Source organism: Taudactylus pleione, unplaced genomic scaffold, assembly GCF_031769625.1.
Source record: "Taudactylus pleione unplaced genomic scaffold, aTauple2 ptg000019l, whole genome shotgun sequence".
NCBI lineage: Eukaryota > Metazoa > Chordata > Amphibia > Anura > Myobatrachidae > Taudactylus > Taudactylus pleione.
In genome coordinates, this window is record NW_028284421.1 from 7320677 (window position 1) to 7333051 (window position 12375).

Genomic DNA, 12375 nt, shown 5'->3' on the forward strand with positions numbered 1-12375 from the left:
TGTCGCTAACACTTAAGTGGTTCATATCCAGCCCAGGACCCTCCCAGGACATTACCTGAGAGTACTGCCAGATTGATTGATGCAACTAATACCTCTGAATTATACTTGCAACAATACATGAAGACTATATGATAGAAATTCAGTGTGCTGAGGAACAATAGGGTGTTAAACCCACCCCCCCAGCCTTTTCTCTTTTTTTGGTTATTACTAAGATTACCAACCACTGCTGGATTAAGAAAAATGAATCCCATACAATAACCACCTTAAAATAAAGTCTAATTTAACCTTGTTGCCAAAAATGTCCTACTCCTAGACTACAGAAATATGAGACACACACACACACACACACACACACACCTTTCCATAATTCCCAAATAGATTCTTCAGATCCGCTGCTTTTGTATTAGATGAAAGTCCGCTGACCCAAAGATTCCTAAATGAGCTTGTACTGCCAATACTTCCTATAATAAAGTACAAGATATTATGGGGTTAGATACTACAAAAGGATTAATATAAAATTAAAAATCAACTATATTCCTGCAGAATTCTATACAGGACCGCATTGTATCAGTCAGTAAAGAAAACACTGTTAGACTACACAATTTCATATTTAAAAAAGGCCTGTCCCTCTATGGCACCAGTGGTAGAAAAGGATTCAGCCCCAATTCAACATGAATATACCCATGCCACCTCTATTCCCATTATGTAGAAATTCATTACTGACCAGGCAGGGAAGTCAATCTCTTCCAACCTTTAAACCAGAAAAACATTATATAATACACAAACAAGTTACATTAAAAAAATAGCATTGGATTCTCTGCGCTCTAGAACATTAATGCTATTAAAGCCATTTCAAATATTGAATGTTAGTTCCAAAATATTAAGCAGTAATGCTTAATATTTGCCAGATTACAATTATCTGTCAGATATCTGTCCATAGTGTATGCCCAGCATAAGAGATAGAAATCATTCAACCCAGTATTGGTTAGATAAAATACCTTTAGGAGTTGCCATTGTAGTAACCCAATACTAATTATACCCAAAGAGAAGGAGGTTACTTATGGGTGCACTGACTCAGTGTGCGGCAAGGCTGGTAATTAAAACTTAACATTTATTCACTTTTATTAAAAAAAAAAAAAAAAAATACCAGCTTTAAGCAATCTTAGAATCACAAATTATTAAAACATAGGTAACAAAGACAAACAAGTTTAGTCAATAGGACAGAAAAATATGAATAAGCCATATTCTCATAGTGAGACCAGGAACTAGATACAAATAAAGCCAATCTATGATAAAGATAGGTTATGCTACCTCCAAAAAAAAAAAAAAAATCGCTGTCCTCTTCAAACGATTCCAGAGAATAGTGATAACAGTTCCTGATCAAGTCTTATTTTTCCCTTAGAAAGGAAAGCCTTTTCTCAAAGGGGTAAATACCTTTAAATCTATATAAACAGTTTTGTAATCATAGGGATTACAGAGTATAGTGCTTTATATTTCAGGTTATATAACCGTAGAGATTATGAACAGAATATTCACAGTTGTATATTCACCAGTATTTTACACAAATCCATTTTTTTGTATAAATTAGTTGAAAAGTCCTATCATACAGATCTTCTTATGACCTAAAGATACATGGTTTACAATTGAAACTTAATTGATAACTAAAACTAGGTACACAACAGATTTGCCAACAAAAGGACAAATTCCGACAACTGAAACTATCCCGCTGTAGAGCGAATGCAGTACAAATTTATTATTTTGATCACCTGGACGTCAAAAAGATGACTTTTTTGTATATGCAGGATCAGTACGATCTCCGTACACACTTCAAATTCCGAACAATGCTTTTCCGACTGGACCGATATATAGCGTGTGCAACACACACGCTCTGTGACAGATTCAAAGGCTTGTCAGGACTGTTGGGCCCTGGTGCAGCGTACACACTAAATACTACTAACCCAGCTTTATGGTTAGAAATTGCATTGTTACAATGCAGAAAGTATAGAAATATAGCAAACTTGTATGAGCAGTTACTGGGAGGTATATGTAATCAAGTGCAGAGTTACTACATTTAATATTAATCTCCTAGTATTGTTCTGATGACCAAATTTCAGTTCAACTTTATTCGCATAAACAGCACTGCAGATAACTGATTAGCCAGTAATGCTTGAAGAGGTACTGTATAGCATGTACTTTTTTCTATCCACCTATCAACATTTTTGCAACTAAAGATATACAATATCCATATGACCTTAATAGGACAAACATATGGATTACATAGGCATCCAGCTCCATTATGAGACATCGCAAACAACCAGAGTCACTACTGGATAGAAAATGTAATTGCAGTCTAAACGCCGGCTATTAGCCACTCTCCTCCTACATCTTAGCGAGTATCTGGTATAAGCTTGACAAAGAGAACAATTATCAGATATTAAAAATCAAAGATCGGAAATCATGAAATAGATCCGGAGATCCAAGTTTGTTAATTCTCTTCTGTACTTTTTTTTTCCCCTTTATTCTCTACATATGTTAATATTTTTAAATTCTAAGCCAATAACGAAGGCTGAGATTTTTTTTTAGGGAAGGTCATTAAAGATGACATTTTAATTACAGACATTGCCACTCACTGGGCCATTGCGTCTACAGCAAGCAATCTCGAAAGGTGCATACACACACAACGATTTTTTGAACGATTATCGTCAAACGATGAACGATTTTCGTTCATGCGCGTTCACGTTTGTAGTTCAGTCAGACTTGTCAACTCAACGATTTTCAGTAAGTGAATATGCAAAAATAGTTTGTAGTTCTAAAAAATCGTTCATTACATTTAAATGAACATAGTAAATGAACAACTTTAGTAAACGATTTTAGTTCATTTTTTCAAGGGAGAAAATCGTTTACTAAAATCGTTCATTAACTAAATTGTTGTGTGTGTATGCAGCTTTAGTCTTCTGTTAGTTCCATATATTGCATGAACATGTTAAGGCTGACTGCTCACGGTCAAGTTCTCCCTTTCTGGCCAGTCCCACACCAAATACAAATAAGTTAAATATGACTTTCGACATGAACATTGCTATGCTTTATAACTGGGTCAAGTTGTCTGCCCGCAGCTTTTAAAAGGCATTTAACACAAGCAGAAATAATAAAAAGATTTCCTCATAAATCTAGTGGGGGACTGTAGTTCCATAGACACCTTATGCTACACCACCAAGGAGGAACCTAATTCCCTGATGGAATGAGTAAATATATAACATGGAACAGGAAAACCTGTTCCAATATAAAGATTGACAAATGAGGCAATTCATTTGGTTACTTCATTTTTGTTGGCTGCCACCCGCATATTCCTACATAAAAGTACTAAAGAATTACCAGTCTAAAATTTATTTTAAGAGAATGGTGGCTATCCATAAGGACTCCAACCACATCAAGAAGTTTAAAAAACGGTTGCATCTCAAGTTTAAAACCTAGGGACTACAATGTACTGGTTTTAATGGAAAATCAGAACAAACTTGATTAAAAGAAAGGCTTTGTTCGAAAAATCATCCTTCTCCGTTATCTACAGGAAAGTGCTCCCTATTTTGAAAACCCCTTTAAGCAGTTGAGATTACAAAAAAAAAAAAAAAAAGTGCAAGGAAATAAAAAACAAAAAAATAAAAAAAAAAGCTTTTCCACTAATTGTAAAGACTCAAAAGGAAGATTTTTGTAACTCAGAACAAGGCTGTTTAGATGCCATAGAGCCACCAGAAGAAAATTTGAAAAATTAATGTGAAATAGTCCCTACAAGTAAAAAATATATATATTTGATTCAAAATTGAAGCCCAACCTCACTGAAAGACAAAAGTGACCAAGCTGAACTCTCAAACTTCAAATTAAATTTAGCCTAAATCTAGAGTCCAAACTTTTCTATAGAAACTATAGAACTATAGAAACTATAGAAATAGAAGTAGTAAGGAATGGCTAAGAGTTTGGGAAAATCATTATTTTCACACCCTGATATGTGCATCACTAATTCCTGGATTATTTCTGGCAGATAAAGGCTTTCTAGCCTTAAAGAGAGGATCTGATTTGATAATTCATACTGATTAACAGAAGATACCCAACCAGACCATTTGCCAGAATTAGAATTTGTGCGCCATGCTTCATTTTGGGCAATCTGGAACAAGAGGAATAGTCTATATACATCCCATTTATAGTTACTGAACTACCGTTCAACAGCTAAGCTTTTTGTAGAGATTTAAGATAGTGCTAAATTCCAGGACCTTTATTGCAAGCCATGATTCCTGTCCTGAAGGTGGTTTTAATGAATTACTGCCCAAAGCAAGAGAATAGGTATACATGGTCAAATTTTTAAAGGCTAAAGTTGAACATAAGAAGCCTATGCAGAGATTGCCATTCATCAACCACCCAGAGAAGAGACATTCGAGTCACAGGAGACAACTTGAAGGAATTGATTAGATTGGTCTGGTTTCATTTTGCCACCTCCTGTCTTGAGCAGAACTTGAAAAACTGGACTATTTACAATCTTTTCTAATAACGCCATAGCTAATTAAACCAAAATACGTTTGAGAGACAGAGACAAAGACAAGGCCTCTCCGCTTATCTAGTTGCAAAACAACCCCATTGTGCAAAAAAGTAGTTGGGAAAAAAAAATACATAGGTATCTCCCACTGAGTAGTGTTTACACTGAACTTCTGGTAACTGAAGAGAGCCATCTGTTATACATTAACCACCTGGATGTGATTAACTCTTATTGAAACCATATTATTTATGGCTTATTTTCAAACAACTTACAATGGCACAGGTGAATGTGGAATCAAGTTAACAGCCCCTCGCATCTATAATAGTACCAGCTGTTAAGACTTTGCTGGTCAGGCCACTCTTAAATTCTTTCAACTCTGTGTAGGTAGGAGAAGAAACTGCAACCTTTTCTATAAGGACTGCTGCTCCAGAACAAGGTCAGATTGGAACAAACTATTACCAAGTCTCCCTATTTCCAGTCACTCATTCCAAACTATGGTAATATGGAGCTGGTTCCCAAATTACTGCTGTAACAGCTTCCACTCTCTTGAAAACTACACCCATTAGAAATATGAACAAGGCTGGAAGGATTCACATCCATTCAGCCACAAAAGGAAGACTGGATATTGAATTTTGGGTGAAAAGGCCAGTCACAAGTTGGCATTCCAATGAATTCCAAAAGATCTGTGATAGGTTTGAAGTTAGGGTTCTGTGCAGGTCAGTAAAGTTCTTCCACACCAAACGATACAAAATGATTATTTGGACTTCACTTTGTACACAAGGGCAAAGTCATACTGACACAGGAAAATCAACTACCGCAAACTGGTGCCATAAAGTTGGAAGCACAATTCTCTAGAATATATTGTATGCTGTAGTATTCCCTTTACTGGAACCAAATGACCATTGAAGGGAAAAAAACAAAACAAAAAAACAAACAAACAGGATTTTGGTACTTACCGTTAAATCCCTTTCTCAGATTCCACAGGGGACACTGGAGTCCCAGTACAATGGGGTATAGATGTGGGATAACCAGGAGCTGGCACTTTAAAAAAATCTGAATAGATGCTAGCTCCTCCCCCTCTATAGCCCCCTACAGGTCAGTCTTAATAAACTGTGCCCGAGGAGAGCTGGAAATAGAACAACATAAAAAGAGGAGAACTAGAAAATACATAAACAAGCAGCAAAATGCAAACAAATCAAGCAGACCTTGAAGAAAAAAAAAAACCTGACTGTCCAACCCTGGCAGAATAAAAAAATGCAGGTGGAACAGCGCAGGTGGGCGTCCAGTGTTCCCTGTGGAATCGGAGAAAGGGATTTAATGGTAAGTACCAAAATCCTGTTTTCTCCTTCATCCACTAGGTGGACACTGGAGTCTCAGTACAGTGGGGATGTCCCAGAGCTCACATCCCGGGCGGGAGAGCGCTGAGAACCCTGCAAAAAAGCATGGCCATACTGTGAAGCAGATGCCGCAAACATGTAAAAACTTTGTAAAAGTATGCCGGCCCGACCACGTGGCGTCTCGACAAAGCTGGGTCAGGGAAACCCCGCGGGCAGTCGCCCACGAAGGACCCACCGAGCGCATAGAATGCGCTGTGATTGAAGTAGGTGGTTGCTTTGATGCAGCCAGATAGGCTTGTCTGATTGTCAGACGAATCCATCTAGAAATAGCAGCCTTAGAAGCCGGCCACGTCATATCATGTCGAACAGTGTATCCGACTTCCAGACGGATGCCGTCCTATCAACATAAATCCGAAGAGCTCGGACAACATCTAAGGATCTGGAAGCCGAAGAATCCTCTTTAAACACCGGAACCACGATCGGTTGGTTGATGTGAAAAGCCCAATCTTCATGAAAAATGAGGTAAGGCGGACAACAAGAAAGCGCCCCTAGCTCAGACACACGCCTAGCAGAGGCGAGCGGCAACAAGAGAACCACTTTCCATGATAAAGTTTAATTCCACTGTCTGTAAAGGTTCAAATAGGGGGATTTGGTCCTCTTTTCTCCAATCTTCATGGGGCCGTAGGAGGTACAAACGGAGGTTGTAATCTGACAACCCCCTCTAGAAAAATCTGGACATCCGGTAATAATGCTAGTCGCTTTTGAAAGAGAAACGACAAAGCAGATACTTGAACTTTTAAAGATCCCAGGCGAAGACCTGCTGATAAACCAGCCTGTAACGAAAGAAGCAACCTGGCTAAGTTGAATTCAGACGATGGCGCACCCTTGCGTTTACACCAAGCGACATATATGCCTTCCATATACGATGATAGTGCTTTGAGGTAACTTCCTTTCTAGCCCTTAACATAGTAGGAATCACCCTGGAAGGCATATCCTTCTTTCTTAAGAAAGCCCTTTCAACAGCCACGCTGTCAAACGAAGCCGCTTTAAGTCCTGATAAATAAACGGACCCTGTTGAAGTAGATCTTCTTGCAGAGGAAGAGGCCACAGGTCGTCTATCAGTAGAAGACGTAGGTTGGAATACCACGCCCGTCTGGAGCCACCAACATAACCTTTACCCTCTCTCGTTTGATTCTTTGCAGCAGACTAGGAAGGAGTTGCAGTGGTGGAAACAGGTAGACAAACAAACCGCCAAGGAGCTGTTAGAGCATCCACCACCACTGCCTGTGGATCTCTTGTCCTGGAGCAGTAACGTGGCAGTTGATGGTTCAGTCTCGACACCATAAGATCTACCTGAGGGAGACCCCAACGCTGAATCAGTTGTTGGAAGACCTGTGGATTGAGCATCCACTCTTCCGGATGGATGTCCTGTCGACTGAGGTAATCGGCCTTCCAATTTTCTACCCCTGGTATGAAAATTGCTGATATCGCTTCCGTATACTCCTCTGCCCAGAGAAAAATGCGGCTTACCTTCCTCATGGCGGACTGACTCTTTGTACCGCCCTGTTTGTTGATGTACGCCACAGCCGTGGCATTGCGATAGCCTGGCCCTTCAACAGAGGATATGCCACGTGAAGAGCATAAAACACAGCCCTTGGCTCCAGAAGGTTTATGGACAGTACTGCCTCCAGCAGAGTCCAGTGGCCCTGAAAGTGGCCCCCCATCCTCTTACACTGACGTCTGTGGTGAGGAGAATCCATTCCCACAATGCAAGCCTCTTGCTTGCCAATAGGTGAGAGGAATTCAGCCAAAGGAAAGATGTCCGAGTCCTGGGTGACAGTTGAACTCGCTGGTGAAGGAAGAGGTGGGACCCTGACCACTGGGAGGAGGTCCAGTTGGAATGGATGGGCATGGAACCTCCCGTATTGGATGGACTCGTAGGACGCAACCATCTTTCCCAGAAGGCGAATACACAGGTGCACCGACACCCTGCGATGACGCAGTATCAATCGCACCATGTGTTGGATGGAGGTGACACTTTCTTGCGGAAGAAATACCTTCTGCTCTACTGTGTCCAAAATCATCCCTAGGAAAGGCAGACACTGTGTAGGTTGCAGATGAGATTTTTTGGTAATTCAGGATCCATCTGTGTTGCAACAGCAGACTCTGTTACGCGGATGTCCTGCAGTAATTGAGAGACTGACGGAGCCTTGAGGAGTAGGTCGTCCAAGTAAGGGACGATAGCAACCCCTTGTATCCGAAGACGGGCCATCATTACTGCCATGACCTTTGTGAACACTCTTGGTGCTGATGAAAGACCGAAAGGTAAGGCCTGGAGTTGTAGATGAGAGGCCCGCACTGCGAACCGAAGGAATGCCTGATGAGGAGGCCAAATGGGTATGTAGAGATAAGCATCCTTTATGTCTAAGGATACGAGAAACTCGCCCCTCTCTAGCCCTGCAATAACGGATTGCAGGAACTAGTGGCTCTACCCCTGCCTCTGGAACCATGGGACATAGCGGGAGCGCCTCTGACACAGCCCCAGAATCTCCCTGGAACACGAAAGGACGATCCGGCAAAGGGCTTCCTTTGGGGAGGAGCAACAGATGGGAGATAAGTGGACTTAACACCTGTGGCTTGAAATATCCACTTATCCAGTTCCGTTCCAAACAGCTTCTCCTGTGAATGGAAGCGCTTCTACGGCTCTATTGGATTCCGCATCAGCCTGCCATTGTCGCAGCCACAGGGCTCTGCGGGCTGAGACAGCCAAGGCCGAGGATCTAGAGGAAAGACTACAAATATCTTTTGAAGCCTCTCCAAGAAAAGCAGCAGACACTGCAATTTGTTCAGATAGAGGAACCAGATCCACCGCCGGAGCCCCAGTCAGCGAGCTGCGCAGCCCATGCTTTCGCCTTGTTGACCCAACAGCTAACTAATGCGGGTCGAAGAGACACCCCTGCTACAGTGTACATTGACTTCAAGGTAGTTTATAACTTCATGTCAGAAGGCTCCTTTAAAGACACTGCCCCTGGAACAGGATGCACTGTCTTTTTTCGATAGATGCGACACTGAAGGGTCCACTGAAGGTGTTTCGCATAAATGCCTGCTTTCTGCAGGAAAGGGATAGTATGATAAAAGCTTTCTTGAAATCTGAAATTTTATCAGGGTGTTTCCACGCTGAGGTAAGGATCTTGTCCAGTTCCTCAGACACTGGAAAGGAGGCTGCCAGTCTTTGCTTTTTATTAAAGATAGACCGCCTAACCTCTACAGGATCTCTGCCCTCAACATGTAACACCTGGCGTATCGCTGCAATCAGTGCCTCTACCCCGATATACAGGCTCTGCTTCCTCTGGCGCCCGTTCCTCTATAGGGTCCTGTACCTCCCCTTCCTCCGTATCAGGTATGTCGGTCCTCTTCCGGATCATCCCACATAAGAGGATTCGGTATTAGTCTCCTGGCAGGGACACTAGGGAGGCACCTGGGCTGACAAAACCCTTGTGAGCCCTTCCACAGACCTGGCTAAAGAGCACGCCCAGTATGGTTCAGAGAAGGCAGACCTTTGAGAACTTTCAACCTCTCTCTCCCTGCAAGAAGCTTCTAGCTCTGCAGACATTTAAGACATGACTTGATGTAATTTGATCAGTCCATGAATTTTGTGAGGATGCTGCAGTCTGTCTCTGAAACACACTTCTCACAACAGGGAACTGGATGATCGTAAACTTCTCTGCACAATTCTTACAGGAGAAAGTTTTTTGTGCAGCCTAAAGGCCCGTACACACCTAAAGATATATCTGTCCAATCTGTCTTGTGGGAAGAAAAATCTGGTAATTTATGGGAGCAAAAAACAATAGAAATGTGCTCCCAAATACTGGAAAATGAACCAGATTTTCCTTCCCACCATACAGATTGGACAGATATATCTTTAGGTGTGTACGGACCTTTAGATCCCTTAGATGTCATTCTACCACTTCACTGTACACAGAGAACAGTAGTGATACAGACAAACATACACAGAGAGACTGTTTCAAGAATAGATAAGGCCATAGAGGGAGATTATGCCATCAACCCCACCCAACCAGCGTTGCTTCAGAGACCAGCACTATTAACACAATATAATGCTGTAATCACTGTGTAAACAGTCCGACCTGGTCTTCACAAGTCTAGCCCCACTGTGCATGCACAATCTGGGCAGACAGGTCTCTTTCTCTGCGTGTGTCAGCAGCCTTGTATTTGTAAAATGGCCACCAGTCTCCTTCTGGAAGCGCTTGGAGGCAGGAGCAGAACTGCATTTTAGGCTCCGTCCCCTCCATTCTGGCGCCTTTCAGGGCTGCCGCATAGTGTTTTTAATGCCCCCTGTCATTTCCTCCTGGTCACCCTGCTACTCGAGTGCCAGGAGTCACTAACCTTCTGCTGCCAAATGCTGCCGGCGGCAGGCTTGCTAATGGGGGAGCGCGACGAAGGCTGCAGGTCTGGCTACCCCCCCCCCCCCCCCGAGACAGTGGTCTCTGTAGCTGAAGACCCCAGCGCGCTGAAAGCAGCGACGGTGAGGTCTCTCAGCAGCTCCAATGAAGCAGACAGGCAGGGGCAGTGAGCTGCCGGTCTGATACTCATGCTGATCGAGTATCCATTGATTTTTTTTTTTAGCAGAGAGCTCTTGTATGTGACCAGCTCCCTTGGCACAAAATTAAGACTGACCTGTAAGGTGGGTATAGAGGGGGAGGAGCTAGCTACTATTCAAATTTTTTAAAGTGCCAGCTCCCAGTTATCCCACATCTATACCCCACTGTACTGAGACTTTAGTGTCCCCTAGTGGACGAAAAAAAAAAAAAAAAAGAGGAGAGGTTGTACAAACCAGTATTCTAGAGTCCAATGGTCACTTTAGTAGACATTGTGCATGGTGATCTGGTTCTTGTATGCAGAGATTTGGCCACAAAACGCAATCCACGAAGCTCACAAAAAAAATAAAATAAAATAAAAAAAAGGGCAGAAATGTACACGTTGGGAAGGTGACAAATGGCAGTGTCACGTTAGCAGTCGCTGAGCTCTTAGAAGACCCATTCAACTGCTTAATTTGAATTATAATTTTAGGCACCTGTTAGCAATGGGTGTGGTTGAAATGGCCAGACACACTAATAAGGGATGCACACATTGTTGGCCATATAGTGTACTTTGATAATTACTTCTAATTATCCGTCAACATAGTAGAAACAATTCCAATAATTTCCCAACTCTCTGCACGCAACATTGTAATTCAATAGGTCATATTTTAAAATTCCATAGTAATATGAGAGCTTATTACTTCTCTGGCCAATGTGACAAGAGGATGTATGACCTGACAAGCAGTAGCTATGCACAGCACATCTAAGACTTAGAATATAAGCAATGTGTTTCACAAAGCCTCTTCTGTATGCTCCTGGTCTCAGAATGCCTTTGTATATTACAGCAGCAGGGTGTGCACAAGTAGCCTCTGGCATACCTTGTATGCTTCCTGCAAGACCAGCTGTCCTGTCGGAATGATATTGTAGCCTTCCAATATAAAATAAACGCTAATCATAGAGTACAAATCCATTCTTCACTTGACTCAACCTCAGGTAACTGTCCTAGCATGAATGTTTTAGAAATGCTCAGAAATCAGAAGGGCCCAGAGAAATTATAATTCAGATTCCATCCGATAGCACACAATTAAACCAAAAGCATGCTTTATATACAAGCATTCATCCTAGCAAAACAGCATGAAAAACAGGCTATACTTTGTACACTTGCATAGTGTAGGAGACTTTAGGGGGTGGGAAGGGATTCAATTATGGGTGTGAACTTTTCATGGGTGAAAAAGGAGTGGTAGCCTCAAGCTTTATCGTCTAAGGCTATTAGCAACTTTTGTTTTTAACCCGAACCACTTTTTATCGAGTGTTAAAAAGGGGCCTTAAGTGCCATTAACAAATGTTAACATATAGGGACCCGAAAATAAATCCCTATTAAGTCTGGAAAACTGTATAGCTGTTGGTAATCAATTAGCCCGCAGAGTTAATTTAATTCTGATCCCTATGTCAAACAAATACAAAACTACAGTATTTCAAACATATACATTTGAATAATGACAACAAACAAGGAAAAAAAAAACAACCTTACCTTTATCTTCTTTGGATGTGGTTTTGCTGTCTTTCGCATCCTTGGATGAACTGCAAAAGGCAAATTGTTAAGAAACTAAAATGAAAAACTTAGCAAGAATACCCTGTACAAAAATGATGATACAAACAAAACCCCTTGCAATAGTTCAATTGATTCTGAGAGGAACAAATGGATTCCCTTAAAAGCTTCTTGATCTGATTTTCCCCAGGATGCCTGAAGATCTAGATTTTCTGACAATTCTATTCAGTGTGGAAATATGGCAAATCTTCTCCCAAATTCAACAATGGGACTTGACTTCATTTTGTGTTCAAACAACGGGCAGCTGTTCCTTATCAGCACAAGGAGTTTTAGAAACTTGTCAAATTGGAAAAATAAAAATAAAACTGC

At 41.5% G+C, this 12375-nt stretch overlaps 1 protein-coding gene across 10 annotated transcripts in view; it reads right to left on the reverse strand.

Moving 5' to 3' along the window:
* Positions 1-12375, reverse strand: part of SLTM (SAFB like transcription modulator) — a 125707-nt gene that overhangs the window by 16070 nt on the left and 97262 nt on the right. For 6 of the 10 annotated variants that reach the window (XM_088445320.1, XM_088445301.1, XM_088445304.1 and 3 more), the window contains 3 exons: positions 11989-12038; positions 725-751; positions 358-461 (listed from right to left, as the gene is read on the reverse strand). In XM_088445320.1, the coding sequence (XP_088301446.1) occupies positions 358-461; positions 725-751; positions 11989-12038 (181 nt within the window). The remainder of the gene's footprint in view (positions 1-357; positions 462-724; positions 752-11988; positions 12039-12375) is intronic. The other 4 variants (XM_088445312.1, XM_088445335.1, XM_088445293.1 and 1 more) reach the window with 1 other exon arrangement.